Genomic DNA, 27,297 nt, shown 5'->3' on the forward strand with positions numbered 1-27,297 from the left:
GCCCACCCCTAGAATGTCAAGCCCGAGCTCAGGCCCCGCCTCTCCGACGGCCTGTCCAGACCCTGCGCAGCGTCTAGGGTCTTCACGTTGCTTTTTATTTTCCGTAAGAAAATATTTCCCTTCCTAAGCCTCCGCGGGTTTGTCCCGGCATCAGCCGCTCCACACTCTCTGCTTACTCCTTGGATTACCTAGACCCCCAGCCTCAACTCTTTCCCCCTGGCCCGCGAGCCTACGTGGTAGAACCCGAAACAAAAGCTTGCTAGGCAGACTTCAACATGCTTCCGATGCAGGACCAGCTCACAGCTTCAAGTTGGCCAGAGTTTGGGAGATTTTTCCCTGTTTGCTGAAGTCTCTTTCCGGTTTCTTCCAAATAACTGCAACTGCCAGGAATCACCGAGTCTTTGTGAAATGCCCTCCCCCTGCAGCCAACACTGCCAACTTTCTGTGACTTGGCGAATCCACTGGCCAAGTGTATCACCGACCGCCCCTAGTCCAACCAGCTTGCTGCTGGGAACTTTCCCTGCCAGCCTCCCACAGGTCTTTGCTGGTGGGGCTGTGTGGCGGGCCGCGTGCCTCAGCTGGCGTTCCAAGCGGCTGCCTTGACTCACCCAACAGCGTGAGTACCTGAAGAGTAAGTATGCCGAAGCCCAGCGCTGAGAGGGTGGGAGTAGGGCAGCAGTTGGACAGAAGGAACTTCCAGAGTGGGATGCAGCCTGGAACTGCTGTAGGGAGCACTCCTGTCCTGGACAAACCTCAGAGGAGGAAACACCCACCCTTATGGGCTGGTGAAAGGCATTATTTCTAGAGAGAGGAAAAAAAATTCAAACCCCCTTGCTACTGATATAGTGCAGAGCCTGGTTAAGTAGAAGGACTCAATGGTCATAAATTAGGAAGGAGGGGCAGAAAATCATGTCCAAAAAAACACACACATTCCTTTATTTTGAGACAAAGAACACTGTATAAAAAAAACCTCCAGTTGTAGAAATCAGCACAGACACACATCAAGTTCATATACATTCCGTACTTGTGGGCCCTGCCCTTCAGGCTACAGACTAGGCATAGTCTCTGCACGTGGGCACTGCCCTTATAGTTACTCTATTAAGAATAGGTTGGCACAGCCCCCCTGCTGGTGCAGCTCTGCGGAGTGATGTCCCAGGATGAGAGAGGGTGCAGTGTCTGACTACAGACCTCCCTATGGCAGCTCCACAGAGGCAAGTCCTGGGGGAGATGCTGGGTCAACCCAAGCAAGCATGCTGCTTCTCCTGTCCCTGGTTCCCAAGCAGGAAACTGTCTCTTGCTCTTCCTTCAGAGCCATCTTGGCTCTCCATGGGAGGGGCATCTTTGCCAAGCTCAGTGTCCATCTTGTGACCCCAAGCCCCTTCCAGTTCGGCTCCCACGGTGCCCTTCTTAGGAGGCCATGTCCGTCTAGCTTGTTTCTTTGGCTTAAGGGCAGGAATGGAGGGGAAAGGACTGTCTCCACTTCTTTGTCCATCCCTCTGACGTGGAGGTGGGAATGGCACTGTCAGGCTTTCTGACCTCCTTAGGGTTGAAACCCTTAATATCGGCCTGTTTTGAGGCTGCAGGGTGGCAGCTTGAGCATGTGGTAGGAGTGGCTCCCAGGACTGGGGCCTTGGGAGGGGCCCCAGGTAGGTGAGGGAGGCCCGCCTGCCTCTTCAGCCTGGTTCCAATCCTTACAATAGATGTGGTGCACACCCTCATGCGATTTGCAGCAGCAGCAATGGCAGGAGCAGCACAGCCCAGGCTAGTGGGAAGAGGCGAGGGGCGGCGCTGTGACCGATGCTATGCAGGACCTGCACCTCCGGGTCATCTGCAAGATGAGAGGGCAAAGGCCTCCAAGGTGAGTGGCCCTACTGCTGGCACTGGCCCTCAGTCCAGTGAGGTTTCCCCTGCCCCCGCCTGGCAAAGGTGTCACTTTTTATACCCAGCCTCTTCAAGCAGACCCCATTTTGTGCCCCAGGCCCAATTTGCTCCAGCCACCTACCTGCTGGAAGTCTCTTCTCTTGTGCATTGGCATGGGCCTGAGGGCTGTGAGCTGAAAGATAAGGGTGGTCGTAGGTCAGGTAACTTGGTACAGGCAGGAGGCAAAGGAGTGGGAGTGCTGGCTGGACTGGGCAATGGGACTTCCCAACCATCCCAGATCTCTCGACCTGGCCCAGGCGAGGGAGGGAGGAAGAAGGCCCCCAGGACCCTGACACTCACTGATTTTGCCATCGATGATCACCTTCAACCTCAAGCAACGGTCTTCCTGGTGGTGGATAGGTTTGGCTACAAAATAAATCCACAGAGTTTTAAGGAAGGGAAACTTTGTTGGAAGAAAATATAATTACAAATGCCTCTGGTTCTGCTTTCTTGGTTCCTACTCATTTTAATCCCTCTCTTCCCTCTAATCTTTGATTCTTACCTTCTCCACTTGCCCAGAAAGTTTTTGCCCACTTTCTGCCCCAAGTGCAGTCCAAACTCCCATTCTTGGAATAACCCTTGACTTTGGAAGTGATGATAAAAAGAACATAGACACTGTCCCTTCCCCACAGTCCGTTCTCCACTCCTCCCAGCCTGAAGATGGGGTGACCTGCACAATATGCTCCTCTTCCCCAGCCACTATGTCCTTGCTCTCCCTAAGCCCCCTGATAGGGTGAGGCCGGGATCCATTCTACACAAAGTTGATCTTATAATTCCTAAAACCTGCCCTCAGGATAAAGTCCAAACTCCTTAGCACTTCTTGGGTCCCCATGCCCTAACCTGTATACTTCTCCAGGCTCCTATCTCCCCACTTCCAAGTGTTCCTCCTGCTCCAGTCAGTCTGAACCAAATGGAGTTCCCTGAGGATGTCATGCTGTCTTTGTACATGACCTCTTGTCTGGCCAGCTCTTCTACTTGCCCTAAGCTCTTGGGTCATCTTCCCCAGGAAGCCTTCTATGAGGTGCACCCCCCCTCCCCCAGACTGGCAGGTGTTCAAGTCATTTTCTCAGGGCCCCTGAGCTCATAGCTACCATATCCCCTTGTTCTAATGGTATTAATAGATGTATGTCCCTTTCTAGATTCTGGAGGACAGAGACCCTGCAGTGTTTTATTTATCTCTGTGACTATAGTGCCAAGCAGAGTGCCCAAGACACAGTAGAAGCTCACTCTGCATTTGTAATGGGAATGAATAAAAATACAATTCAGGATTGGAAGGGGCTGTCTGCTGCTTGCCTCCCCACTAAGCATGTACTGAAGCGTGTTCATCATGTCAGGTGTGTCCCCGAGTATGTAGACCTGTGTGCATGCCTCCCGGGCACTCACAGATGTAGTAGTAGCTGTGTCCCTCTTTGAAATCCTTGCTCAGGGTAAAACCTGTGAAGCGGTGGAACTTCTCAGACAGCTTCTCCGGGCCATGCTTGGCATTGGGATTGTTGCAGAACCAGCGGACGTGGTCCTTGGGTTGGGGTTGGCACAGCTGGTACTGCTCGTGCTCCACCAGGTACAGTGTGTACTGCTCCATGGCTGCATCTGCCACAGAGTTATCCTCGTAATGAGGACAGATGATGTCCAGGTAGTCATCTAGCCGCACATGTACTGTGTAGTCCTCATTCCAAAACCTGGGCATGCGCAAAGGTGAGAAAGTGGGTGGTCACTCAGAAGCCAGGCCAGGGCCTTTGAGCTTCCGAATATTTACATGACCCCTCACATTTCATACTGGACCCTACCCCAAGGATTTTTAAAACAGTCGTAACTCCTAGGATTTGCTGATCTTGATCTCTTAAATATCTTTCCACTATCTCCAAACATTCCCCCCACCATCATTGTCTGCCACTAATCCTCTAAATAGCATCCACTTAGTATCTTTCAGGTACCAAAGCACTTCCCATAACCTCCCTGATATTTACCCAAGGATGGGCTTCTAAATATTTCCTCAGTTCACTCTTCTACCTATCAATATTTCTCCAACTCTGTTCTACCACTTGTTCCTTTAAATGCTGTTAGACCTCAATCTGAGACCCTACTGGCCCACTCAGTAATCAAAATCCATGTAACCTTTTCTCTTTCCCATGCTAGTGCTTGGCACCCAACAATCTGTTTTCACTTTTCTTACTCCTCTCATTTTCTCCTTGACCCACTGAGTATATCTCATATTGTTCAACTTAACTTTTCTCCCAACACTCAGGACATCCAGGCCCACAGATAATGCCCAGTCCTTTTAAGTTAAATTGCTTTCATCAATTCTTCCAGCCCCCTCAAATCCCCCCCTTCTCAAATCAGTGCTCAGCTCTCCTGGCCCACTTCTCCCACAGCACCCTAAAACGTCTCTTGTCCTTTTATCTCCAAAAGCCATACATTCACCTCCTGTGAAATGAGCTCTAGAGAAGGCTCTCCTTCTTCCCAAGGTGGAGCCAGCTCCCCTCCCCCAGCCCATTCCCCCCAGGCTCCACAGGCTCCAGCCTGACTGCCCACCGGCCCCTCCCCCACCCAGCTCTAGACACCTGGCTCCAGTCTGGGTGGGGTCCTAGTAGGGGGAAAAGTGCCTCCCCACCTCCCTCTCCCAAGCCGGTCAGCTTCTCCGAAAGTCCCCAAGCACTGCCAGCTAGAGACTCAGCAGAGTTGGCTGCCAACTTGCTTCAAACCAAAGCCAGGGGCATGGGTGGGGGGCGGCATGGAGGTTAGGCCAAGAGGCCTCTGAGGTGGGCACCCACTGCCAGTCAGCATGACCCCTAAGAGGCCTGGCCCTACAGGAGCATGCTAGCGCACTGGCTAGGCTTACCAAGGCCCTTCCCCCACCCTGGGGAAAAGAGAGAGAGAGGAGCAGAGAGAGGCTTTTAAAATTCCTCTCTGCAGAGATAAACATAGAAGCCATTTCAGAACAGGTATTTCAGCTCTGGGCCTGGCGTCTTTCCTCCATTCCCGTGACGGGCACTGACTCATTCCTCATCTACCTCTGCCACCCACCCCAGTATTCATGAGAACCTGTGAAAATTTCTCTCATCAAATGGGGTCAGCCCCCAGGACCCCAGGATGGCCCAGTGCCCACTTCAGGCAAAGGGAGCTGACAGGTCTGAGTGAGAGAGGGTGTTTCTGTCCCTGGAGTACTAAGGAGGCCAGCGCACAGTTCAGGCGGCACTGCCGTTCTTCCCACGCTGCCCCCTGCCTGGGGCCTGGAGATCCCAGGGCTGATGCCCACTGCCCTGAGTCACCCATGCCAGCCTCATACCCGCCCAGCTCACTGCCACCTCATCTTTGCCCTCAGGCTGGGCCTGGCTTGGCTGCTTGTGGACTCCACTCTGGGCTGGCTTCCCTTTAGTCCTGGGCATAGTAGTGTGTGTGTGTCCAGATGGACAGGGCAGAAGCTGTGTTGGGTGGGTGCACCCATCACCCTCCTCCTGAGGATACAATCTGCTCCACTTAGCACTCCTTTGACTCTTGCTCTCTATCTGGGAAAGGGGGGCAGCGGCGTCAGGGAAGGCGGGGAGGGGGGGCAAGGAAGAGGCTCCTTCCTGAAAGAGAGGAAACCTGGGAGCTTGGGAACGGAAAAGGCCAGGGTCCTCCCCCCTACTCACGGCTTCCTGTCCCCTCCTCCTCCTTCACCCAACACCTGGCATGGGCATAAACAGGGACTTTGCTCTCTCCCTCTAGGACAAGATTGGGTCAAAGAAGCAAAGAACAGACAGCAAGGAGTGAGGTGGGAGAGGGCTGACTACAGTCCTATCAGACGGCGGCCGATGGGCAAGAGGGCATTGCCCCCTTGGCTTGGCAGGTAGCTGTCTGTTCCCTCCCTCCCCAACAGACCCCCCACCAGGCAATGCTGCCACAAGGTCAGAGGAAACTGGCACAGTCTACTTCTCAAGGGGAGTGGGGGGTAGGCCTGCTAGGGCTGGGGGTGGCCCAGCCGAGTGGAGTGTTTTCCCCTGACTTCAAGTTGCCCAGCTCTCCTCTCCTTACTCCACCCTACCCACCTCTCCTGTTTTCCCACAAATATTGTTCCCCTAACTTCAGAAAACTCAAGAACAAAGAATCCGATGGAGCTGCTTCCTCCCAGTACCATTTGCCTCACAGCCCTAAATCTGCCCAGAAGAAATTAACTCCTTCCCGCCCAGAGCCCTTTGTAACCCTTTTAACCCCTTCCTGTCCTCCGGAACCATCCCTATGACCTCTGTCTCTCCCTTCTTTTCAGTTTTACTACCTGAACCTCAGATACAGGTGACTCCTTCAAGCCTACCCACACACAGCATGTGCCTCACTCCTGCCACCTCAGAAGACCCTTGGGGGGGGTGCATTCCAGGGACACCTTAAAATCAGAATAAACACTGAATTCAGGCAAGCCCAGGTCCCTTCTGAAGGGTCTTTCCAGGATTACTGTAAGAATTCTTCTTACTTTGGATGTCAAGACCTGTCAGTGTCGGTAAATGCCAAAATACACAGAGGCCTCTGTGGTGGAAGGGCTTAGAACAAGAGCCCTGAAGGTCAGAGAGTGCCCCTGCCAGAGGCAGGAGGTGTTCAGCATCAAAAGGACCAACAGTCTAAAGGGTGTAGAGTAACAGACAAGTTACAGCTCAGTGTAGCTCAAGCAGACAGATCTTTTACTACAGACACTCCTAAGACATGGGAGCAGAGTGATCCTCAATGGTCAAATGAGCCTCAAAAGAGCCTTCCTTACCCTTCCAGTTGATCCGCTTGGCTTCCCCCTTTCATACGTCGAGTCTCCTCCTTTCGGTTATGGTGGGTGCAAAGCAGAGCTTGTACCCACCACCAATGAATGAAAGGGAATACAAACGGGCATACACTCAAGGCCTATTGACAACTGTAAGTCATATAACAGCAGGCTGTGTTGTTTATGTCTTCCCATAATTTGGTCTGTTACACTTAGATGTAGAATATTCATGAGCTCTTAACTGGGCTCCTAACTGCCTAAGGTTACTTGGAGAAGCCCCTGTGGTTACTTTGTATCCACTGTGTGCCTAGGGCGCATGTGCAGGCGTTGAAAGGTCTCTGTGGTTTTTTTGTAGCACATCAGTGAGCTCTCCTGGGTGTGTCTGGGATGGATTTTAGAGATCAGCTTGCATCCCTTTCAGAGAGGCCTCCCGTTGTTGCTCATGTCTAACTTCCCACCTAACAGAAGTAACAGCTGTAGCAGAGGGAAGGAAAAGAGGGGCAGAGACCGTACGGTGCAAGCAGATGCGGGCAGGGCCCTGCCCTGGGGTGGAACTCCCGGTTATGGACGAGAAGAAAATCTCTGAGAGCCCTCCCGCCGCTGGTCACCTCCCCAAGACTCAGGTTAGGGGCCGAGCGGGACAGTTAACCTGGACGGGGGAGCGGTGCCAACCGGGCGTCCAGGCTGTCGGCCGGTGACTCGGGCTTACTTGGGGTTTGAACTGTTCCAGAAGACGGTGTGGCGGTCAGCAGCGGCCAGACTGCAGCACAGACCCAAGAGAGAGGCCCAGAGGAACTCCATAGCGCGGGGCCTGGCCAGGCCGGGCGGGGACGAGGTGCTCCTCCGAGTCTGCCTTCCCGCAGGGTTTCTCGGCAGCGCAGTCAGCACTGCGCTCGCAGCTCTGGCCTCTTCGCTTCGCGACTCCGCCTTTTGGGCCGGCACCGCCCGACACCCCGCCCCGCCCCCGCCCCGCCCAGCGCGCGGCTGCCGGGGGCCTGGGGGCTGGGCAGGCGGAGGAGGGGTAAGGGGGAGGGGAGCGGAGCGCGCACCTCCGCCCAGTAAATCTGCTCGGCGCTGTGTTTGCTCACTCGTGGGTCTGCGTGCAGCTTTGTGGATCTGTGTCCCGGGCGCAGTCGCGTGCGGGAGAAGGGAACGCCTTCCACATGCGGGTCTGCGAACTCGCGGGTGCCGGGCCTGGCTGGCGGCGCCGCGCGCCGATCTTGGCCGGTGCGAGTTTCTGGACAGGTCCCGCGCCTTTCCCGAGCCTTGTACGCCCCGGCTTGGGCGCCCGCGTTCCCACACTTTCCTCCTACCCACCCCCTTCCTGGACTCTGTGCTCGGCTGCCCCTCCCCACACACGAGGCTGTTTGTTTTTGTTGGGTTTGTCAATGTTGTCTTTGTTCGGGGGATTGTGTCATCGCCTAGATGCCGGGAATAAAGTGCGACCCTGTGCGTGATCAAGTGTGTAACGTGTGCGGCTAGGGCTAAGGGCGCCTCTGACCGTCAGTGCCTGTGAGAGGGAGAAACATGGGATCGTGGGCCCCCGAGGGGGTTCGCTCTTGTTTCTAGGGCTCCAAAGGGCACTATGACCTGTGTGTGTGTGTGTGCCAACACGTGTGTACCGTGCGAACAGACTTTGAATATGAACTGTGAGAATCTCGGCCTGAAGGGTGACAAACTGAAACCACACATGTGCATCTGGCATGTGTAAATACGTGTGATGGCGCGCAAGCGTCAAAGCATTTGTGAGTAGTATCACAGCCGCGTGTGGGGAAGCGTGTGAAACTTTGACGAACGTATGCTAATGTCTGTGAACAGTGTGTGAAGAGGAGGGGGAAACGCGCACTGGCGCGCCGGGGCTGCGGGCTGAAGGCCCGGAAGGGGTGTCTGTGAGCGGCGTCCCGGGCTGGGCGGCGGCTGTGTCTGGCCCAGTTTGGGCTGGGTCTTCCAGTACGTCGGGGCCCAGTATCCAACTCGGCCCCCTCCCCCAGAGCCGTGTAAACAAACCCGCTGGAATTCGCCTCTCGGGGCTCCTCTCTCCGCTGGGGTCTGCTGCCGTCTGGAGCGGGGGGTTGGGGGGTGGGTGTCTGCCTCCCAGCTCTCGGGGCGGAGAAGGCGGGCAGGTGTTTGATTAGGTGTGTGTGTGAGAGAGAGAGAGAGAATCTGGAGCTGGAGGTCCCAATGCTGTGTGCCTGCGTGCCTTTGGTGGTTCCTGTGTGCGATTGTGTGACTCTTTGTATGCCCGCCCAGAGTTGATTTTTCGAGTCTGTGTGCACCCCGGGCCAGCCCTTCCACGCGGCTGCGCAAAGCGGGAAGCTGCAGACCCGGTGCCCCCCCCTCCCTCCCGCCCGGAGAAGCTCGGGCCCAGCTTCCCCAGTTCCCAAGCTGTTTCATCCTCTTCTTTTACGGCCAGGCCTGGCCACAACGTCTGTAATTACGGGGCGGGGGGCGGGGTGCTGGGACGCCGCGGCTAGTCCGGCGCTGACCCCTGCCGGGGAGGAGCCTGGGTTTGAGGGAGGGCCCGGGCGGGTCCCACCCCGCGTGGGGCTCAGGCTGCTAGAGGCCCGACTCGTTTCGATTCGCCGCGCGTAGGATAAATATTTACCCCCGCGCGGATTAGGTATTTGGCCGGGTAACCCTACGGCCAGGTCCGGGCCAGGCTTTGCGCAAGGCCCCCACCCTTTCGCACGCACCTGCCCCAGGCGACGTGCCCCGCCACGCGTTTATCCTAGGTGCAGCCACCCCTCCCGCCGGGGCCGAAGTCTACCCGCCGACCAGCCCCAGGGCAGCACCTCACGCGCCTTTTGCTCACTTGGGAGGACACCTGGGTGTCGTCCACCCACGTGTCCCCGGCGAGATACCCCACCCCCCTGCTCTTGTCCCGTAGGCTCGAAGTCCCACGAAGGCAGGGGTTTTTGCTTGTTCACTGCTGTATTGCCAGCGCCTGGCACAGCACCTAGCACACGTAGTAGGCGGTCAAGAAATATTTGTTGAGTAAGTGAAATCACTATTCGGTGTTACTTCTGCAAGATGTACTGCTTTGAAAAGAAACCAGAAGGGTTAGAGAAGGAAGGGGTGATGGTACTTCTTCAGAGAGGGTGGTCCACAACTGCCCCCTGGAGGAGACGGTTTGGGGCACATCCCCCCTCCCGTCTTTTTGACCGCCGGGATTTCTGGGCAGGAACGTGTGGGGTCCCTGGGCTGCGCCGCTCAGACCCGGCAGGTTCGGGCTCGCTCGGCCCAGCCCGGCTGGGCCACGTCCGTTCCCGCCCTGCCTGCGTCTAGGACTGGAGCAACCCGGGTGGAGAAGAGGTGGAGGGAAATTCTGGGCACACGAACGGAACGCGGAGCCCTCTTTCCCCAGCTTGGCACTGCCCCCAACATTCTGTCTTAAGGCTTGGAGCCCATCACTCTTCTATCCCTGGGTTTGTGCGTACGGGGGTCTTTCGTGCGAACTAATGGGGCGCCTCTAGATCCTGGCTGTTGTAATGAGCACCAAGAATAAGGGTGCGTTTAGGATAAAACCCCTGCCCTTGGTTAGTCCTTAGGCCAGTAGGGCAAACAGACAAGCCACCATTTATCAACAAACTTGCTAAGTGGAAAAGCCGAGATTGCAGAGCCACAATGCGCGCTCGCGCTGCCTGGACACTTCGAGAGCCGCCGCGTCCCCTGGTGGACTGGGAGGAGAGTTGCAGGCACTGAGCGATCCAGACCCAGACAGCAGAAAGGACTTTGGCTGGGAGACCGACCTGCAGCCCGAGTTAGCCCGGTGCCCTCCCTCATCGCAGCCCCCAGCCTGCCCAGGCGGGTCTAGTCTTGGTTCTTGCTTTGGGTTACCTCTCACCACAAAGTCGTGCGCCTCTGTTGGCTCTCAGCACCGCCACCCTCAGGCAAACATGGACTCAGTGGCGGGAGCTGTCTGAGGTGTCTGTCTGTCTGCCTGCCTGTCTGGGAAATTCCCCTTATGAGTCCTTTCTGGGAATTCCTCAGGGACAAGATTAACTCTCTGAGTGCCCTGGGGGAGGCCTGGCCTCTGGAGGGAGGTGCTGTCCACCTGTGGGGGCACTGTTGGCCTGGAGGTACCATTTCCAGTGTGGAACAGGCAGAGCTACTTGATTGCTACTCCCTTGCTGAGCGCCCTGTGGTTTGGGGTGGGGAAGGACAAAACCACAAGGCCCGGGGGCACAACTAACCTGGCCCAACCTCTAAGAGCATCATTGGGCAGTGGGGTGCTGGGGAGGGTGCCGGGAAGGTGATCCTGAGCTTGGAGCAGCCTCTGCTCCACTCCCCACACCATTAAAAAAAAAAAAAAGTGTATGTTTCCCATTTTTATTAGTGATATGTGTGTGTGTTTCAGAAGTTGAAAAAGAGAACAGGAGAATAAGGGGAGCTACCAGCTACTGTGAATATCTTTAACCCTTCCCTGCCAGCCTTTAGTCTGTGAGGTTTTGTTTCTTTGTCTTTAGGTATTGTGTTAAATATGACTCACTTCTATTGTGTAATTCTTTTTCTGCCCTTTAACTTTATGACAGAAAATATTTTCATGTATAACCTCTTTGTAAACAGTATTTTTAACCACAGCATAGTGTTTCTTTGAGTGGTTCAGAGATTGCTGTTGTAATGGGGCAGAGTAGAAATAAATAAACACATTCCCACATTCAAGTACTCCTTAGCCACCCAGCAATTGAGTTGATTGTTTCCTAGAACTTGCAAATAGCTCTGAGGTTGACTTTGATTCAACAAGTTCTTATGGCACATCCGCTCTGGACCAGGCTCAGAATTAGGGCTGAATCCTTAGTGGAGGACAGTAGGCAAGGGCCCTGCTCTACTGGAGCTTACAGTTTCAGATGATACCTGGGCATATGATTATCTAGATTTTGGAGAATTTCATGGATATGTGTGTGTGCTATGTTGCTTCAGTTGTGTCTGACTGTATACAACCCTATGGACTGCAGCCTTCCAGGCTCCTCTCCATGGAATTCTCCAGGCAAGAGTATTGGAGTGGGTTGTCGTGCCCTCCTCCAGAGCATCTTCCCAACCCAGGGATCAAACTCTTGGGAAATAATTTTGATATTGCCAAACCCAAACCAGATTCTTTTGGCTACAAGTCTAGTTCTCTTAACTGCGGGCTAGAACCTAATGGATCTATCTCTCTTCCACATCCAACTCAAAAGGGGGCCAAACTCTGTGGGAGAAGGTGGAATTCTCCCCTTGGGAGTCCCCTGCAGGGAAAAAGAGGTTGGGCAGAATGGGGAGTGGGAAGGAGATGGGAGGAGTAATATTAAGGAAGATAGGACCGTAATTCCTGCCTTGAAAGCAACAGGAAGGTTTTTTTTAATGCTGCCTCTTCCACCAAAAATTAATTAGTCATTTACATCAACTTCTGTACTGGGAAGTCCTGGGGGCTCTGAAACATATCTTTGTCCTGAAGGAATCTAATCTACTTGCAGATATATACTGAGAGTGTAAAATAAGGATTATAGTAGAGGTATAAATGGAACAACAGGCCGTGGGTTCACAGAGGAAGGATGTTTCTTTGGGGTCAGGAGTGCTTCACAAGGAAGGGGATATGTATGTTTTTTTCTCTGTCTGCCTTTGAGTCTTTGCCAACCTGGCTGACTCTGGAGGAGATATTTGAAATGGGTTTTGAAAGATAAGTAGGCATTCACATTCAGGGATAAGGGAACAAGAAGCACCAGTAGGGAGGTGAGAGTTGTGGAGTGAATACTCTGGTATAGCGAAAGTTACAGAACGGGTCTGGGGCAGTGTGGCAGGAGATGAAGGCAGAATGTGGTTTGGGGCCATGTTGCCAAGGGCCTTAAATGCCATGCCCAGGATCTTGAACATTATTCTGTAGTCCATAGATGCTTAAGTAGGAAACAATCAGATTTGTATTTTAGGAAAATCACTGCAGGTAATAGAATGTGGGTAGAAGAGGAAGCTCAGAGGCAGGGGTGCTGGTTAGGCCTGAGCTGCAGGAGTTCCTGTGGGAGTGAGGAGGGGCAGAGAGGGGAGAGCAGAGGACAGACTAGACAGAGTTGGATGAGCCATGGGCAGGAGACAGGGAGGAGTCTGGGATGGCCTGGTGGGTAGAAGTACCACTGACATAGAGGACCTGGAGGCCAGGGGCAGACCCAGGAGGGATAAATGAAGATGGAAGTTTTGGCCATTGTATCTTTAGGAGTGATTTCAGCTGCATAACAGAGCGCCCAACTTCTAGTGGTTTAAACAAGAGGTTTGGGGACTTCTCTGCAGGTCCAGTGGTTAGGATTTGGCGCTTTCACTGCCACAGCCCAGATTTGATCTCTGATCTGGAAACTAAGATTCCACAAGCTGCATGGCGTGGCCAAAAATAATAATAAAAAGTTTATGTTTCCCCCACACCAAAGTCTTCTGATGTGGGTCAGCAGCTCAACAGTGTCATCAAAGACCCAATGGTCTCTGCCTCTCTGCTCTGCTGTCCTCATGACTCTGGTTACAAGATGACTATATTAGATGACTATATTGTAGCTACATTTGAGCTACAGGAGCCACAGGATGAAGGGCTGGGAGCAAGAGAATTTCTCCTGCTAAGGAGCTCTTTTTATCTGATAAGAAAATCTGTCCTAGCAGCTTTCTAGACAACTTACTCTCAGGGGACAGAGCTGTGTCCATGGCTACACGAGCATCTGTGAAGGAGAAGCGACTGTTCTGAAGGGCTGGGGCTGAACCGGGGCCCCCTTCCCCAAATGGAATCTGCTCTGTTCCCCGAAGAAACAGGAGTCTTGTTAGCCTGGGAGCAGGGATGAGCACTGAACAGTGCCTGTGCAGACATGTGGCATTTGAGGGGTCAGTGGAATTTCCAGGTGGAGGGGTCTAAGGGCAGCAGTGGGGGATGGGAGCCAAGAATCCTTGCCCTGTGATTCTAACTGGAAAGAAATTCTTCCTTCCCAGCTACTCAGCCTGGGTTCTCTGGGGTAGAAAAGCCAGGTGCGGGTGGGCAGGAAGACATTTACCCTCAATGCCGCTGATGATAAACCTAATTTCTACTCCTCTGCCTGCCTATACCTCCCTTCTCCCCAATCTTTCACTATAACAGTGTAAAAGCAGGAGTTTAGACACTTTTATTTCAGAGGTATTACTTTTTTTTTCCCTCCAGAGGTATTATTTTTATGTAACTTTTTTTTTCTAATTATGGAAAAATACATGATCAATGCAGAAAACTTGGAGAAACACAAATGAAAAACAAAATCGCTCATAGAAGTTAAATCTTAGGAGCAAGCACACTTCACAGTTCTTTCCCCCATGGCTCTGGAAATTTTTATGGTAAATATCTTGGAGAGGTTATAGTTTAATGCCCATGTGACGGCCAGCTCGGAACCCCTTACATTTGTGTAACATTTTACGATCTTCCAGTGTTTTCAGCTGTGTATTTTATCACATACTATTTCACCTTTATAGACTCCTACACATTTTGAGGTGGGCAAAGGCCATCACCGACTAGTTGAGGAAACGGATGCTCGGAAAGATGATGGTATTCAGCATCCAGAGGATAGGGGTAGCCTCAGTAGGGCTGGGGTTCACACCACCTTATTCCTTCCCCACACCTCACTGCCCAACTGTCCTGGGTATAAAGGAAAGGCCCTGGGCCCAAAGTGCTGAATTTGCTGTGGGCAAATGGAGGGGAGTGTGTATGGAGAACGGAAAGGAAGAGAGTGGAGAGGGGCAGCTCCTCCCCTCCCCAGAGCCCTTGGGAGAGACAGGGGAGGGGGAGGGGCCTGAGGGAGTTGTGGGTCAGGCTGATGAGATCAGTCTTCCAGGGCTGCAGCCCGCCCTGGCCTGTCCCTGCAGGCAGTAGATGTCCAGATAATGGCTCACTTTCCACTTCACCAAACATTTTTTGAGGTCAGGGCATTTGTTTATTAGGTACTCTGTTAGGCACCACAGGGGCTTCCGAGGTAGCTCAGTGGTAAAGAACTCGCCTGCCAGGGCAGGAGACACAGAAGATGTGGGTTTGATCTCTCAGTCGGGAAGATCCCCTGGAGAAGGGAATGGCTAACCCCTCCAGTATTCTTGCCTGGAGAATCCCATGGACAGAGGAGCCTGGCAGGCTACAGTCCATGGGGTGGCAAAGAGTCAGACACGACTGAGTGACTAAGCACCGAGGCACTGCAGGGAAAGCTGGATAAGGCAACCTGTGAGCAGGAGAGAGAGCAGTGCCCTCGAGAGCTGGGTCTGAGTCCTAGCTGTGAAAACTTGGCAAAGATGTTTGATGACACAGAGCCTCCATTGTTTTCATCTGTAAGATGGGGGCAAGACTACTTTTTTCCCCTGGAATTATTATCTGGATCAAAGGAAATAACAGCTGTGAGGGGCCTGGTGCTAAGCCTAGGGGACCAGACTATCAGTAAGGACTGGTGTGTGTTTTCCTTTACCTGAGCTGACTGGGGAGAAATGTGCTGTGAAGAAATGGGGGTGAAGAGGGGGCGGCTTCAGGATCCAGGAAAGGCAAGGGAGGAGGAGTCTTAGGAACACAAATGTTTGTTATGCTAGGCAGTACTTGATAAATGCCCAAGGGACACGGCAGCCAAGAGCTCTGAGGTGCAGGGGGGCAGAGGTGAATGGGAGAAAAAAATCCTTTTGAGGGTTCCCCAGGTAGAGATGGTGGGCAAGGGCATTCCAGGCCCAGGGAGACAGTACAGGCCTCTCTCCCCTGACCTGCAGGGGCAAGGGGAAGGAGACAGGGAGAGAATCTGTCCCCTTCCACGTTCTTTATTGCTCCCCCGGCTCCATCTTGTCCCCTCCCTCACCCTCTCCATCCGCTGACTGTGGGTCAGTCACTGCTGGGTCCTAGGGATCCTGAACTGGGTCTTAAAGAGGTGTAGGGATTGGTGAATGATGGGGGAAAGGCACACAGCATGGAAGGGGGACACAGCTTGGGGTTGGGCACAGGGAGGGGGACTGGAACCACGCAGAGAGGAGGGGCAGGGATGGGCAAATCGCAGGAATACAGACGGAAAGTGGTAAATACGTCAGGATGTGCTTCCGGTGCCCTCTGACCCAGTGCTGTGTGACTGAAGAAAGAGCTCCTCATGTGGGCGTGAGTCCCCGTGTGAGGAGGTGTCCAGACAGACATCCTGGAGGAGGCCCTTTGGGGGTGTGGCTCACAGGGAAACTGCTTTTAACTGGACTGAGGACAGTCCAGACTGGGCTGGAGCAGGTGAACCCAGTATTGCCTCAGAGACAACGGAGGGGGTTGTTTTTCCTTGGGGAATCCACCCTAGCCTGAGGGAAGGCAGAGAGAGAGGGGAGGTTTGGAGACCTCAGAGTGGATAGTGGGCAGGTTGCCCTGGGATTAATAACATCAGCTCGCGTTTATGAACATGTTTTCCATCCCAGGCTCATTGGAAGCACTTTGCGTACATTAAACCCCTACACCTCACAATCATCATAAGAGATCGGGAGTATTATCATCCCTTCATTTTGCAAAGGAGAGAAGTGAAAGCACAGAGAAGTTCATAACTTCCCCAAGGTCACACAGCTAGTAAGAGGTGAAGCCGGCATCTGAAACAAGGCAATCAGGCCGGTGGGTCCTGATTTAACCACTGCACCATTCTATCCCACTGTTTCTAGAAAGAGGCCCCTAGTGCAGCCCACTGGGGGCACAGAGAGAGGCAACACCATTCTGGAAATTATGTCTACACAACATAGCAGCTGTTTGGAGGCGGCAGAAAGACGGAGTTATTAGTTCAGCATGTGGAGCCCAGGTGGGAGGCAGGGCCATGAAAGCCTCCAGATAAAATCCTTGCTCTCCCAGTCTTTTCTGTTAGAGCTTGGTCAATCAGGTGCTTCAACCCAGGGCTCTTACTGTGTATAAAGGAAGGACCCAGAGATTGAGGAGTTAGAATTCATTTCTTCTTAGACCCTTCCTGTGATCCTGGCTGTAGTTCTCTATGTTGGGCTGCCCCATATACTTTGATCCCTGCCCATCTCCCAAGGTAGGTTCTCAGCCTTTCTGTCCATTGTGTGAACTACTGGAATTCCTTCCAATAAATCATTTTTTCTGCTTTAAGTACAGTCAGTTTCTGTCACTGGCAAGCCAGAACCTGGATGGGTACAGAGCGAGTTGCTGATGATAACAAGGTCTAAAGCCTTGGAGACTAGAAGGGTCATTTGCAGATGTGTGTTTTGGGGGAAGTTCTGTTTCAGGAGGTTAAGTTTAAAGTGCTTGGAAAAGCCTGGAGAAGAAGTTTCTTACTAGGGACTGAACCTGAGGACAGTGCTTTGAGCTAGAAGTGTGGTGATGAAGCAGAGAATTAGGGTTTGAAGCTGTGGAATTGATGTGAGAGAGAGTGGAGAGCTGACTTGAACAGTGCCTGCAGGGAGCCAGGCAGGAATCATCGAAGAGTGAAGGAGCCCAGGTGTATTTGTCAGGAAGGCCAAATGCAGGCTTCAGGCGAGCATCCCATCACTGTAGTCATCCCCAAAGAAGGAGAAAGTCTGTAATGTTTCAGTAAGAGCCCAAGGAGAACTCTCATTGTCTTCCTTGGGTCACACTCCCATCCCCAGACCAATCCCTGTGCCTGGGGGCTACTGTGCTGGGACAGGCTGGGACAGGCTCGGGACACTGGCTGGCTAACAGACCTGGGAGGTGGACTGAGGATGAAGTGGGGGTTCCCACAGGAAAACTGGACTTCTGTTCCCAGAAGGGGAAATGGAAGCTGGGCAAGCACACAAGCAGATGTCCTCAAGAGGAGCTTGGTAGCTTGAGAGGTTTTCAGAATGGAGGGAAGGACCTTTTTTGGATGGAGAAATCTGGGCCCAGTTATAGATAAAGAGAAGAAAACTATTGGAGAGGGCCTGGAAATACATTGTGGAAACTGAAGAAGCAGGCCTCAGGAAGGAAGTGTGGGGATGGGGTTCAGGAGGGAGGGTAGGAGTTAATCTTGGCCAAGGGAGGAACAGCTATTTATGAGTGGAGGCAGGTAGGGAGATGACAGTGGGAAGAGGCTGAGAGGTACTGGAAGGAAGTCATGAGATCCTGTTCCCAGGCCTCACCCAGGCTAAGAGCTTGGGCTTTGAAGGCTGATTATAGAGATTCAAATTCTAACTCTGTCACTTAGTAGGATGTGACCCTGGTGCCTCAGTTTCCTCTTTTAATTCAATCAGGATGATAATAACAGGGCCCACCCAAAGGATCACAGAGAGGATTAAATGAGATAATGTATGCAAAATACTTAGAAAAGCTGGTGTGTCTGGCATATGGAAAAACCTCAGGATTAGCTATTATGATGGTAATTATTATGATTTTTATTACAGAGGGCTCACAGTGACAGTAATGAATTCCAACACAACTGGCTCTGGCTCCTACCTGCTGACATAGGACCTCCAGCCCCCTGCCATGTCCCCCTCAAATATTGCTAATGGTCCCCACAGGGCATTGCACGTGGGCTCATCATCGTGTCTGTGTGCACTGCGCTGCAGATGTTCTGCTGGGTGCAGGGTGTTTCTGCTGGTAGGGTGTGGGGCGGCAGGCATCTCCGTCTCCTCTCCAATGTCACCTCCCTCAGGGGATGGGGAAGGTCCCTGAGAAAGGCCGCTGGCGTTTCCTTATGATGTCATTTAGTGAGTCAGTTCTTCAGTTTTCATTCCGAAACTGCTTCTGTCTATGAGGCCCGACAGGCTTCCCTGGGGCTGGGCTGAGGATGGCTGGCATATTCGCCACCTTGCCATAAACCTCTCTGAGGACAACAGCTTTGCCACGGAGCCTTTGGGGAGCTTGTTCAGCCCCTCCAGCAAGGGCCCTCCTGTGAGGTGTTCTGTCCCAGCTGCTTGGTGATTGCCAACCCCAGTACACACACAAGGCTCTTGGTGAGTGACCTGCTGCAGCCCCTCCTGCCACAGCAGCCCAGCCCAGCCCCTCAGCAGAAAGCTCAGGCAAAGAGATCTGCCCCAGGCCAGGGCAGCCAAGGATAAGGTGAGGGGGCCGAGGACGAGGACGCAGCTGTCAATCCCCAGCACCAGGCAGAGCTGGGCCCCTGGCAAGGCAGGTGGGGGGTGGGCCCTCTCTCCAATTCTGTGCTCAGCTTAGTCACCAAAGGCCTGGAATCAGCCCCGAGGCAACAAAGGCCCTTTGTTGTTGTTGTTCAGTTACTAAATGTCTGTGTCAGAAGCACACCAGGCTTCCCTGTCCATCACTATCTTACTTATCAAAGGCCCTTATCAAACTTAGTTATCTGCCTTCTGCCCCCACCCTTCTACTAGGCAAGGACAGACCTCCTCCTCCCTCCACCTAGTCTCTATCTCTTCCCACACTCCTGTTTTAAACAGAACTCTCTCCTCTTTGTCCTTCCAAAAGAGAAAAAGAAAAAAAAAAAAAAAAAATCCCCACGTGTCATTAGATGCACCTGGATCCTCTGTAGGATTGGAGAAGGGGAGGGTGCTGGGAGGGAGGCTGTGCCTGACACCACCCAGCCAGTGACAATGCCCCTCCAGAAAAGGTTAATTAACTTTCAGCTCAGTTTAGTCGCTCAGTCTTGTCTGACTCTTTGCAACCTCATGGACTGCAGCACCCCAGGCCTCCCTGTCCATCACCAACTCCCAGAGCTTGCTCAAACTCAGGTCCATCGAGTCAGTGATGCCATCCAACTATCTCATGCCCTGTCGTCCCCTTCTCCTCCTGCCTTCAATCTTTCCCAGAATCAGGGTCTTTTCCAGTGAATCAAGGTCTTTTCTAATTGGCTTTAGAACCGGTAAGTAATCTACAGGGACAGAAAGCAGCTCAGTGGTTTCCTGGGATAGGGGATGGGGCTGGGGATACTGACTGGAAGAGAGTCTGACATGAAGGAATTCTCTTGGGAGATAGAAATGTTCTTTATCTTGACTGGGTGGTGATTACAGGGGTGAATACATTTATTGAGAAAGTCAGTCATATGACTATTATTGTGTGCAAATTATACTTCTCTAAAGGTGAAAGGGCTTCTCTGCTGACTCAGTGGTAAAGAATCCACTTGCCAATGCAGGGGATGTTGGTTTGATCCCTGGGTCGGGAAGATCCCCTGGAGAAGGAAATGGCAACCCACTCCCGTATTCTTGCTGGGGTAATCCCATGGACAGAGGAACCTGGCAGGCTACAGTCCAGGGGGGTCGCAAAGAGTCAGATATGATTGAGTGACTGAATAAAGACAACAACAAGGGTGATTAAAAAATAAAACAACAGACAAGTTAACTGGAGACTGGTTTGTGAACCAGTGAGAGGGACAGTGAATGAAGCGGCCAGGGGGGCTTCCTGAGGGTCTTCTGCAGATAAAGACTCTGGGCCAGAAGCTGAGAGGGGTCCGTCTCAGCCAGCATCCTCCAGGTGCCCCAGTCCCTGCTATGAGGTCCTTTCCTTTGCCCGCAGCCACCCTCATTCTAGGAGCTGTCCAACTCATGGTAGGAAACTATATCCTTGAGAAGTTTTCTCATAAGTCTACCAGGAGCCTGATAAATAGTTTTGTCCTGGGATGGTTGTGTGGCTCATGGCCTGAACAAGGAACGCTGCTTCTGTCCCATCGGCTACTGGGAGTGCCTATAAAATAAATACGACTGAAAAAGCCAGTATTCACAGAAGATACAGATGAAATGAAAAAAAGAAAAATCAAAATAAACAAAACCCCCTACACCCACCCTGAGCCTCACATAGAACAAGCAAGATCCCCGAGCTGGGTGGGATGTAGAGCAGGCCTGTTTGGGGTGATATTTATACAAGGGGCTTGGTTCCTCCCTCGGGCGAGTAAAGCAAGTTGTAAAATTTGAAGGCACATTTTAAAATTGTTTAAAATCCTCCAAATGTGTTTCCTGTCTGGCACTGCGTATGGGGACTTGGTAATATGTGTGCCTGTGTGGCCTGGAGTATGTGTTAACGAGGGAGTTTAGAGGTAGTGATGCCGAGGAGCCGGCGAGAATCAGGGGCAAGAAAGGAGTCTGTTGTTGGCCAGGGTATGCGTTCCTCGCGATGGAATGTGTGTAAAGGGCCCAGGGACCCGGGAGGATGGTTTAGCCTGGGAAATTAGCATCTTTTTAAAAAACCACCCTGGTTGTACACCGTTAGTTAAAGGCCTATAGGGGTAATCATGCAGGTATGTGATTTTTTACTTCTGAAGCGAGTAGGTGTGATGATATTTGACAACATAGAATTAGAATGTCGCCATACACATTTTGATCAATTAGATGATGATCAGTCCTCCCGCACACCATGGCCTTCTACCTTTGCTTAAGCTGTTCCCTCTGCCTGGATGCCTTCACCAGCTGTCAGAGTCCTAGTCATCGTTCCCAGCTGGCTCGGTACCACCTCCCCACAGTGTGAATTAATCACTCCCTCTTCTAGGCCCCCATGACATTTTGTCTTTTACAATGTTTACTTCGTTCCTTCCTTTCTGAAATTTAGCTGAATATGTGTCCGTTCCCTGTCACATATCCTTGGAGGGCCAGAACTGACTTGGCTCTCAGAGTCTTCCTTGCAGTCTGTGCCCAGAGTGGGCTCTCGTATAGTGTTTGCGGAATTAAGCTGCATGTTTTTTGGTTTTTTTTTAAGGAAGATTACTTTGCAGCAAATAAAGACCCTGCATTGACACAGAACTAATTTGGTAAAAGCCATCACACTTTGAGATATCTTGATATCTTTATTTCATACTCTTTGAACTTTGCCTCATTTAGAGTGTTGCTGTAATTATGCTGCATATAGAACCAGTGGAATTCAAAATCTGCTTTGAAGAAAATGTGGTATTAGGTTATTGTAGTTCTGATATATAACGTTTATCTTCTTAGGGAATCAATCCTTTGTTTTGGGATAGCTTTTGTGGGAAGGCAAGATGACCTGTGGTAAATTCGTCTTTATAATGAAATTTCCTGGCATCTGATTGATGAAGGATGGTGACACTCTGGCAACTGGGCACCATTCCCTGCTGTGGTTTCTGGGATGGATAACATGGAACTCAAAACTGAGAATGGAAAAAACACTTGATTCGTATGAATAATTGAAAGGCACCCCAAATGTATCCTGGTTAAATAGAAATGTTAAAGGGAGGGGCAGTCTATAAGTCTAGCTGCTGTATTAAGCTCTCAAAAAAAAAAAAAATTACAAAAAACAAAAATTGAAGGCTCCTGAGTGTTCAGAAGTGAGGCTGTGTTGGAACAGAGCTGGAACAGATGCGTGGGGTGGGCTCTCTCATGAAGGTGGGTATTCACGCTTTTTTCCTTTGCTTCCTGGCTGCCCCCTGGGAGGATGTGATGCTTGCAAAGAGACAGGTGCTTAGGAGCCAGGCAGACGGGGTGGGGGTGGGGTGGGGATTTAAGTGGTCTCAAGTCTCAGTTCTTGAGTCTTGAGTCTCAGTTCCCTTATCTGTAGCGTAATAGAATCTGCCTGCAATGCAGGAGACCTGGGTTCGATCCCTGGGTCAGGAACATCCCCTGGAGGAGGGAACGGCTTCCCACTCCAGTATTCTTCCCTGGAGAATTCCATGGACAGAGGTGGGCTACAGTCTATGGGGTCACAAAGAGTCAGACATGAGTGACTAACACTTTCACTTTCTTTACAAAAGTTTGGCAGACTTCTGTAAATTGCTCAGCATAGCACCTGATAGATGTAAATACATGTGTGGTAGTTCTTCCACTTAACTTGTGGGGGGATCCTCCATCCTCTTCTTCCAGCCCATCTATGCTACCTTTTCTTCCAGATTAGGCTACCAGATTTAGCAAATAAAAACGGGGCATGCCCAATTAAATTGGAATTTCAGATAAATGATGAAGAATATTTTAGTATAAGTATGTCCTGTGTAATATTTGGGACATACATACACTAAGAAAGTATTCATTGCTTATCTGAAATTCCAGTTCAACTGGGGGTTCTGTAGTTTATCTGACAACTCTATGTCAAGTTGCAATTTCCTTCGCAAAGTCTCTTGGGTCAACTTAGTAAGCCCCACCCTTTGAACTCCTGTAAACTTTCACGACTTTGATATTTGTTTGACATGTAGGAAACAGTACCACTTTTACTTATTACCAGTAATAACAGTGACCTCTTGCTGAGCATCTGTAATATGTCAGGCATATAGGATTACACAACCTGCCAGATTAGCCCTCACACTAACTTTGCATGGCTGGAATTAGCATCATCAGAGAGGCCTAAGGAGCATGAGTACCACCCAGCTGGTACACGGTGGCATCACGTGGTCCACGTGGGCAGGAATGAAGCCATGCCCATGCTGCTGCTCCCTAGGTTTCTGCCAGCGCCTGGCCCACAGCAGCAGCTGCCCACATTTATTGTTATGGATGGTGATGCTCCAAAGGAGCACCAACCATTATCAGAATTGATTTGGGGCTGGACTTCCCTGCAAGTCCAGTGGTTAAGACTCCATGTTTCCTTCCACTGGAGGGGGTGTGTGTTCAATCCCTGCTTGGGGAACTAAGATTCCCAAGAGCTACGCCAAAAAACAAGTCCTAAACAACATCAAGATAGAGACATGGGTTTTCAGACAAGATCAAGAAAGTTTCTAGACTTCTAGAAACTTCTAAAGTGCCGTTTGCTTTAGTGTGTGGATAACTTAGCATTGTTCGTTCCAATACTGTGAAACTCATCACTAAGCAAAATCCTCTCTGACACCACTTGCCGTAGAGCGTAGTGTAGGATGCTTAGTGTCTACATAGCATGTGGCAGAGGCCTGGGGCTGGCCAGGACCGAGGATACCCATACACCTCTGGGGTTTTTGTTTTTGGTTTAAGCTCAGGAAGCAACTATAGGAAGCTATGGTCCTTTTTGGAAAGATGTTAGGCATAACTAAGCAGCCATTTCCGGTATCCAATCTCCACGGGTGTTCTTCACCCGGACACGGAGGATCTGGGAGTGGGGGGTGAGGGTAGATAGATTTATGATCACCAAATGGAAATGCAGCTCCTTTGTGGTTTGGACCTCAATTATCATATTAATGTTGCTTCCTTGCTTGTGCTCCAAAGTTAGACAAATGCATCATAGTCAAGCATATTTTGTTCCCAGGGTAGAAAGAAGTGACTGATGAGCGTGAATGGTTATAGCTGTGAATACATCTGAGCAAGGGGGTGGACTTTCACCTTCATAGGCTGGCTGCTTCTTTCTTCTCATTCCCCTTTTGTCTATTTTTATTCCCATTCTAACATATGTATTCTGGGGAGGTGCTTTTTTTCTTTTTAATATAATTTTTTTAACACCAAAAATATTTTGTATTGGGGTATAGCTGATTAACAATGTTGTGACAGTTTCAGGTGAATAGTGAAGGGACTTAGCCATGCACATACATGTATCCATTCTCCCTCAAACTCCCCTCCCATCCAGGCTGGCACATAACATTGAACAGAGTTCCATGTTGGGGAACTGTTTTATAAGGGGATGGGAGGGTGAAGGTACCAACCTTTCCTCATGATTACCAAAGAGTAGGTATCATCTCCATACTAGAGTGGGAAGAAAGTGAAAGTGTTCTCTCAATTGAATCTTTGCCACCCCATGGACTGTAGCCCACCAGGCTCCTCTGTCCATGGAATTCTCCATGCAAGAATACTAGAGTGGGTTGCTATTCCCTTCTCCAAGGGATCTTCCTGACCAGGGATCGAACCTGAGTCTCCTATAATGGAGTCAGATTCTTTACCATCTGAGCCACCAGAGTGGGAATGGAGGGGGTTAAAAGCCGTTCCAGTCTGGCAAATCTGTTGATGGTGAAGCTGGGACTCGAACTCAGTCTGACTGTCTGACCTTGAATCCTCAGCTTTTTCTGTAGTGACACACAAATCTTGTCCTTCAAAAAGACTTTGGGAAACATGAGGGGTTAATCACACATGTCTATTTCTTAAAACCATACTAGAATGAATGTGAATCATTATATAATAATAATAATAACATAGCTCCTCCAAGTCTGAGAGGTTTAGCACATTTTGGAAGATGAGCAGCAGGTGAAGGAGTGGGAACTGATTTTTTGAGAAATGAAAAAGCTCTAAGGTGGGTGCCTGTAGAATGAACTCTTGCCAAAGGGTTTTGGAAGAGTATGGCATCCCTCAAGGCACAGTCTGGCCCAGGGCTGGTAATGGAGATGGGTTTAGGGAAGGGGGCCCTAGGGCAGTTAGGCACCCAGATCTTTCCTGCATCCTCAGAAGTGAAACAACTATACCTCTGCAAGCCCTACCAATAGACTGCCAGGGAATCCCTACTCACACATTTATATCTAACCCATATCTCATCTTAATCATCACACTTGCAGATCTACTGCTTATGTGACATCTCCACCAGGAAATCTGATTGGCATCCCATACTCTTGGGATGGCCAAAACACACTCTTGATTTCAACCCCCAAACCCATTCCTCACCTAGCAACTCCTTCCTCAGCAAATGGCACCACCTAATTGCCAAAACCAAAACAAAGTGAAACAGAAGTTGTCTTTGACTGTCCTCTCTCTCATCCAGTCCTCATCAAATCTTGTTAGGTCTGCCTTCCAGAATCTGACCTCAACCACTTGGGCAGGGCTACCATCACCTCTCACCTGAATCTAGGTAATAGCCTCCCCTCGGGGCTCCCAGCTTCCACTCTCACTCCTATAATCCTATTCTGTACAGGACCACCAAGAGATCCTTTTCAATGTAAATTTTATCCTGGGCTCCCCTGGCCAAACCCTTCTGTGGCTCCCAGTCACACAGTAGAATTCAGGTTCTCACTGTGGTCTATCAACCTCTTCATTATCTGGCCCCTGGCTCCCTCCTCCATCTTATCTCAAACTGTTTTCCTCCTTACTCACCATTGTCCAGCCACGCTGGCTTTCTTGATGCTCTTTGACCTCCTTAACTAGACTGTTGCCTCAGAGAATTTGTACTTTGAATGTCAGGCTGGAAAACTTTTCCCCAAGATATACGCTTAGTCAGTCATTATGTTGCCTCCATTGAGATGTCTTTTATGATAACAAGCCTGCATGAGCTAGAAAGGTCACATACGTGCACTCCTACTCATCTTCATCCTCTTATTTTGCTTTGTTTTTCCTCATAGCACCTGTCATTACTTGACATTTATATATACACATATATGTGTTCATATTTAAAACAGGCTTAATATATTTACTGCATATATATATATATACATATATATATATATATAGCCATATATATATATGGATCTTCCCTGGATTGGGAAGATCCTCTGGAGAAGGAAATAGCAACTCAACTCCAGTATTCATGCCTGGGAAATCCCATGGACAGAGGAGCCTGGCAGACTACAGTTCATGGGGTCACAAAGAGTCAGACATGACTTAGTGACTAAGCAAGCATGTATATATTAATATATATATTCTTTTCTGTTTACGTTTTTTCTCAGTAGATTTTAAGTTTCATGAGTCAAGGACTCTTTCCCCTACTGTAGGGAATAAAAACAAATAAATAAAAATAATCTGTGTGCTGAATGATGCAACCCCTTGCCTACCTGCTTCCTGAAAGCTAAGGTTGCACTCCCAGGAACAAAATTAGAGCACTCTTTTCTGGAAAAAGTCCCAGAGAATGGTCCCAAAGAAAAGGCTAACCTTTCAGAAAAGATAAGAAAGCCTCTACTTAGGGCTGTTAGTCACTCAGTTGTGTCTGACTCTTTGGCACCCCATGAACTGTAGCCCTCCAGGCTCCTCTGTTCATTGGATTTCCCAGGCAAGAATACTTGAGTGGCTTGCCGTTCTCTTCTTCAGAGGATTTTCCTGACCCAGAGATCAAATCCAGGTCTCCTGCATTGCAGGCAGATTCTTTACCATCTGAGCCACCAGGGAAGCTCTAGATGTCCTTCTTTCCCTCCCTCTTTGCTTCTGTCCTTCACTCCTTCTATTTTCCCCTCCCTTTCTTCCATCTACAAATATTTGTTGAGCATCTACTAGGTGCCAGACAGTCTTCTAGGTGCTCTATCTGTAAACAAAGCTGACGTAGACTGTCAACTACAAATTGGCACTTGTCATGGGCACTTGCCATCTCCCTCTACAAGGATTAAATCATGCACTGCTGCAGCTGCTGACCTTCAACACCCGCTGAAAGGAGTTCAGGGTGGAGAGCAGAAATGAGGCACTGTGCTGGTGTGGGTGGTGGTGGGGGACGGGGGACTGGCAAGACAGGTCTTCAGATAGTTAGATATTTTCAGGAGCCAGTTTTATGAGCCCAATTCTGGTATCTCCCTATATCTAGAAAAGCACTAAAATCCTTCATGGTGATGACTGTTCCTCGTGACTAGAAAAAGCTTCACAAGACTAGTAGAAACCTTCTGGAAAAATATGTGCTTGATTCCATGTACTCCTCCTTCACCAAAATCACATATATACTGACCTTTCCCCTCCGCTGCCTCTTTGGAGTAGTTTCTCAGGGCTAATCTGAGGTGCTGTCTCCAGGCTGCAGTCCTCATTTTGCCCCAAATAAAATTTATCTCACAATACTCACATTGTGTTTTTTTTGTTTTTTTGTTTTTAGGTCAACAAGATCTTTGGCTTGAAGAGCTAGTATTCTGTTGGGGTACAATCAGGATCCAGCTAGTACATACAGTTACCCAACAGATTTTTTTGTGCCTCATGCTGAAGTATGAATGGATATCCAAGGATCAGCAGGCATTTGAGGAGGGACACAATGGGAAATAGACAGAGATAAAGCACATGTTGTTGTT

At 50.5% G+C, this 27,297-nt stretch overlaps 1 protein-coding gene and 1 long non-coding RNA gene across 3 annotated transcripts; one reads left to right on the top strand and one right to left on the bottom strand.

Annotated features, from left to right (window-relative positions):
* The first annotated feature begins 4 nt into the window (after positions 1-4).
* On the top strand, positions 5-27,297 carry LOC145507608 (uncharacterized). Its single transcript, XR_014054970.1, has 4 exons — positions 5-631; positions 1,731-1,858; positions 5,629-5,749; positions 27,108-27,297. It is a non-coding gene; the product is annotated as an uncharacterized LOC145507608 (long non-coding RNA).
* On the bottom strand, positions 913-7,546 carry EFNA1 (ephrin A1). Of its 2 annotated transcripts, XM_081494460.1 has the most exons (5): positions 7,353-7,546; positions 3,304-3,599; positions 2,221-2,286; positions 2,003-2,053; positions 913-1,828 (listed from the first exon to the last, which is right to left on the bottom strand). In XM_081494460.1, the coding sequence occupies exons 1-5, from the start codon at positions 7,442-7,444 to the stop codon at positions 1,716-1,718; spliced, it is 618 nt and encodes a 205-aa protein (XP_081350586.1). In that variant the 5' UTR covers positions 7,445-7,546; the 3' UTR covers positions 913-1,715. The 2 variants fall into 2 exon arrangements, with proteins under 2 accessions (XP_081350586.1, XP_081350587.1); XM_081494461.1 differs by lacking the exon at positions 2,221-2,286.

This window comes from Giraffa tippelskirchi, chromosome 5 (genome assembly GCF_054371585.1).
Source record: "Giraffa tippelskirchi isolate mGirTip1 chromosome 5, T2T-mGirTip1v1.2.pri, whole genome shotgun sequence".
In the NCBI taxonomy this organism is placed as follows: Eukaryota; Metazoa; Chordata; class Mammalia; order Artiodactyla; family Giraffidae; genus Giraffa; species Giraffa tippelskirchi.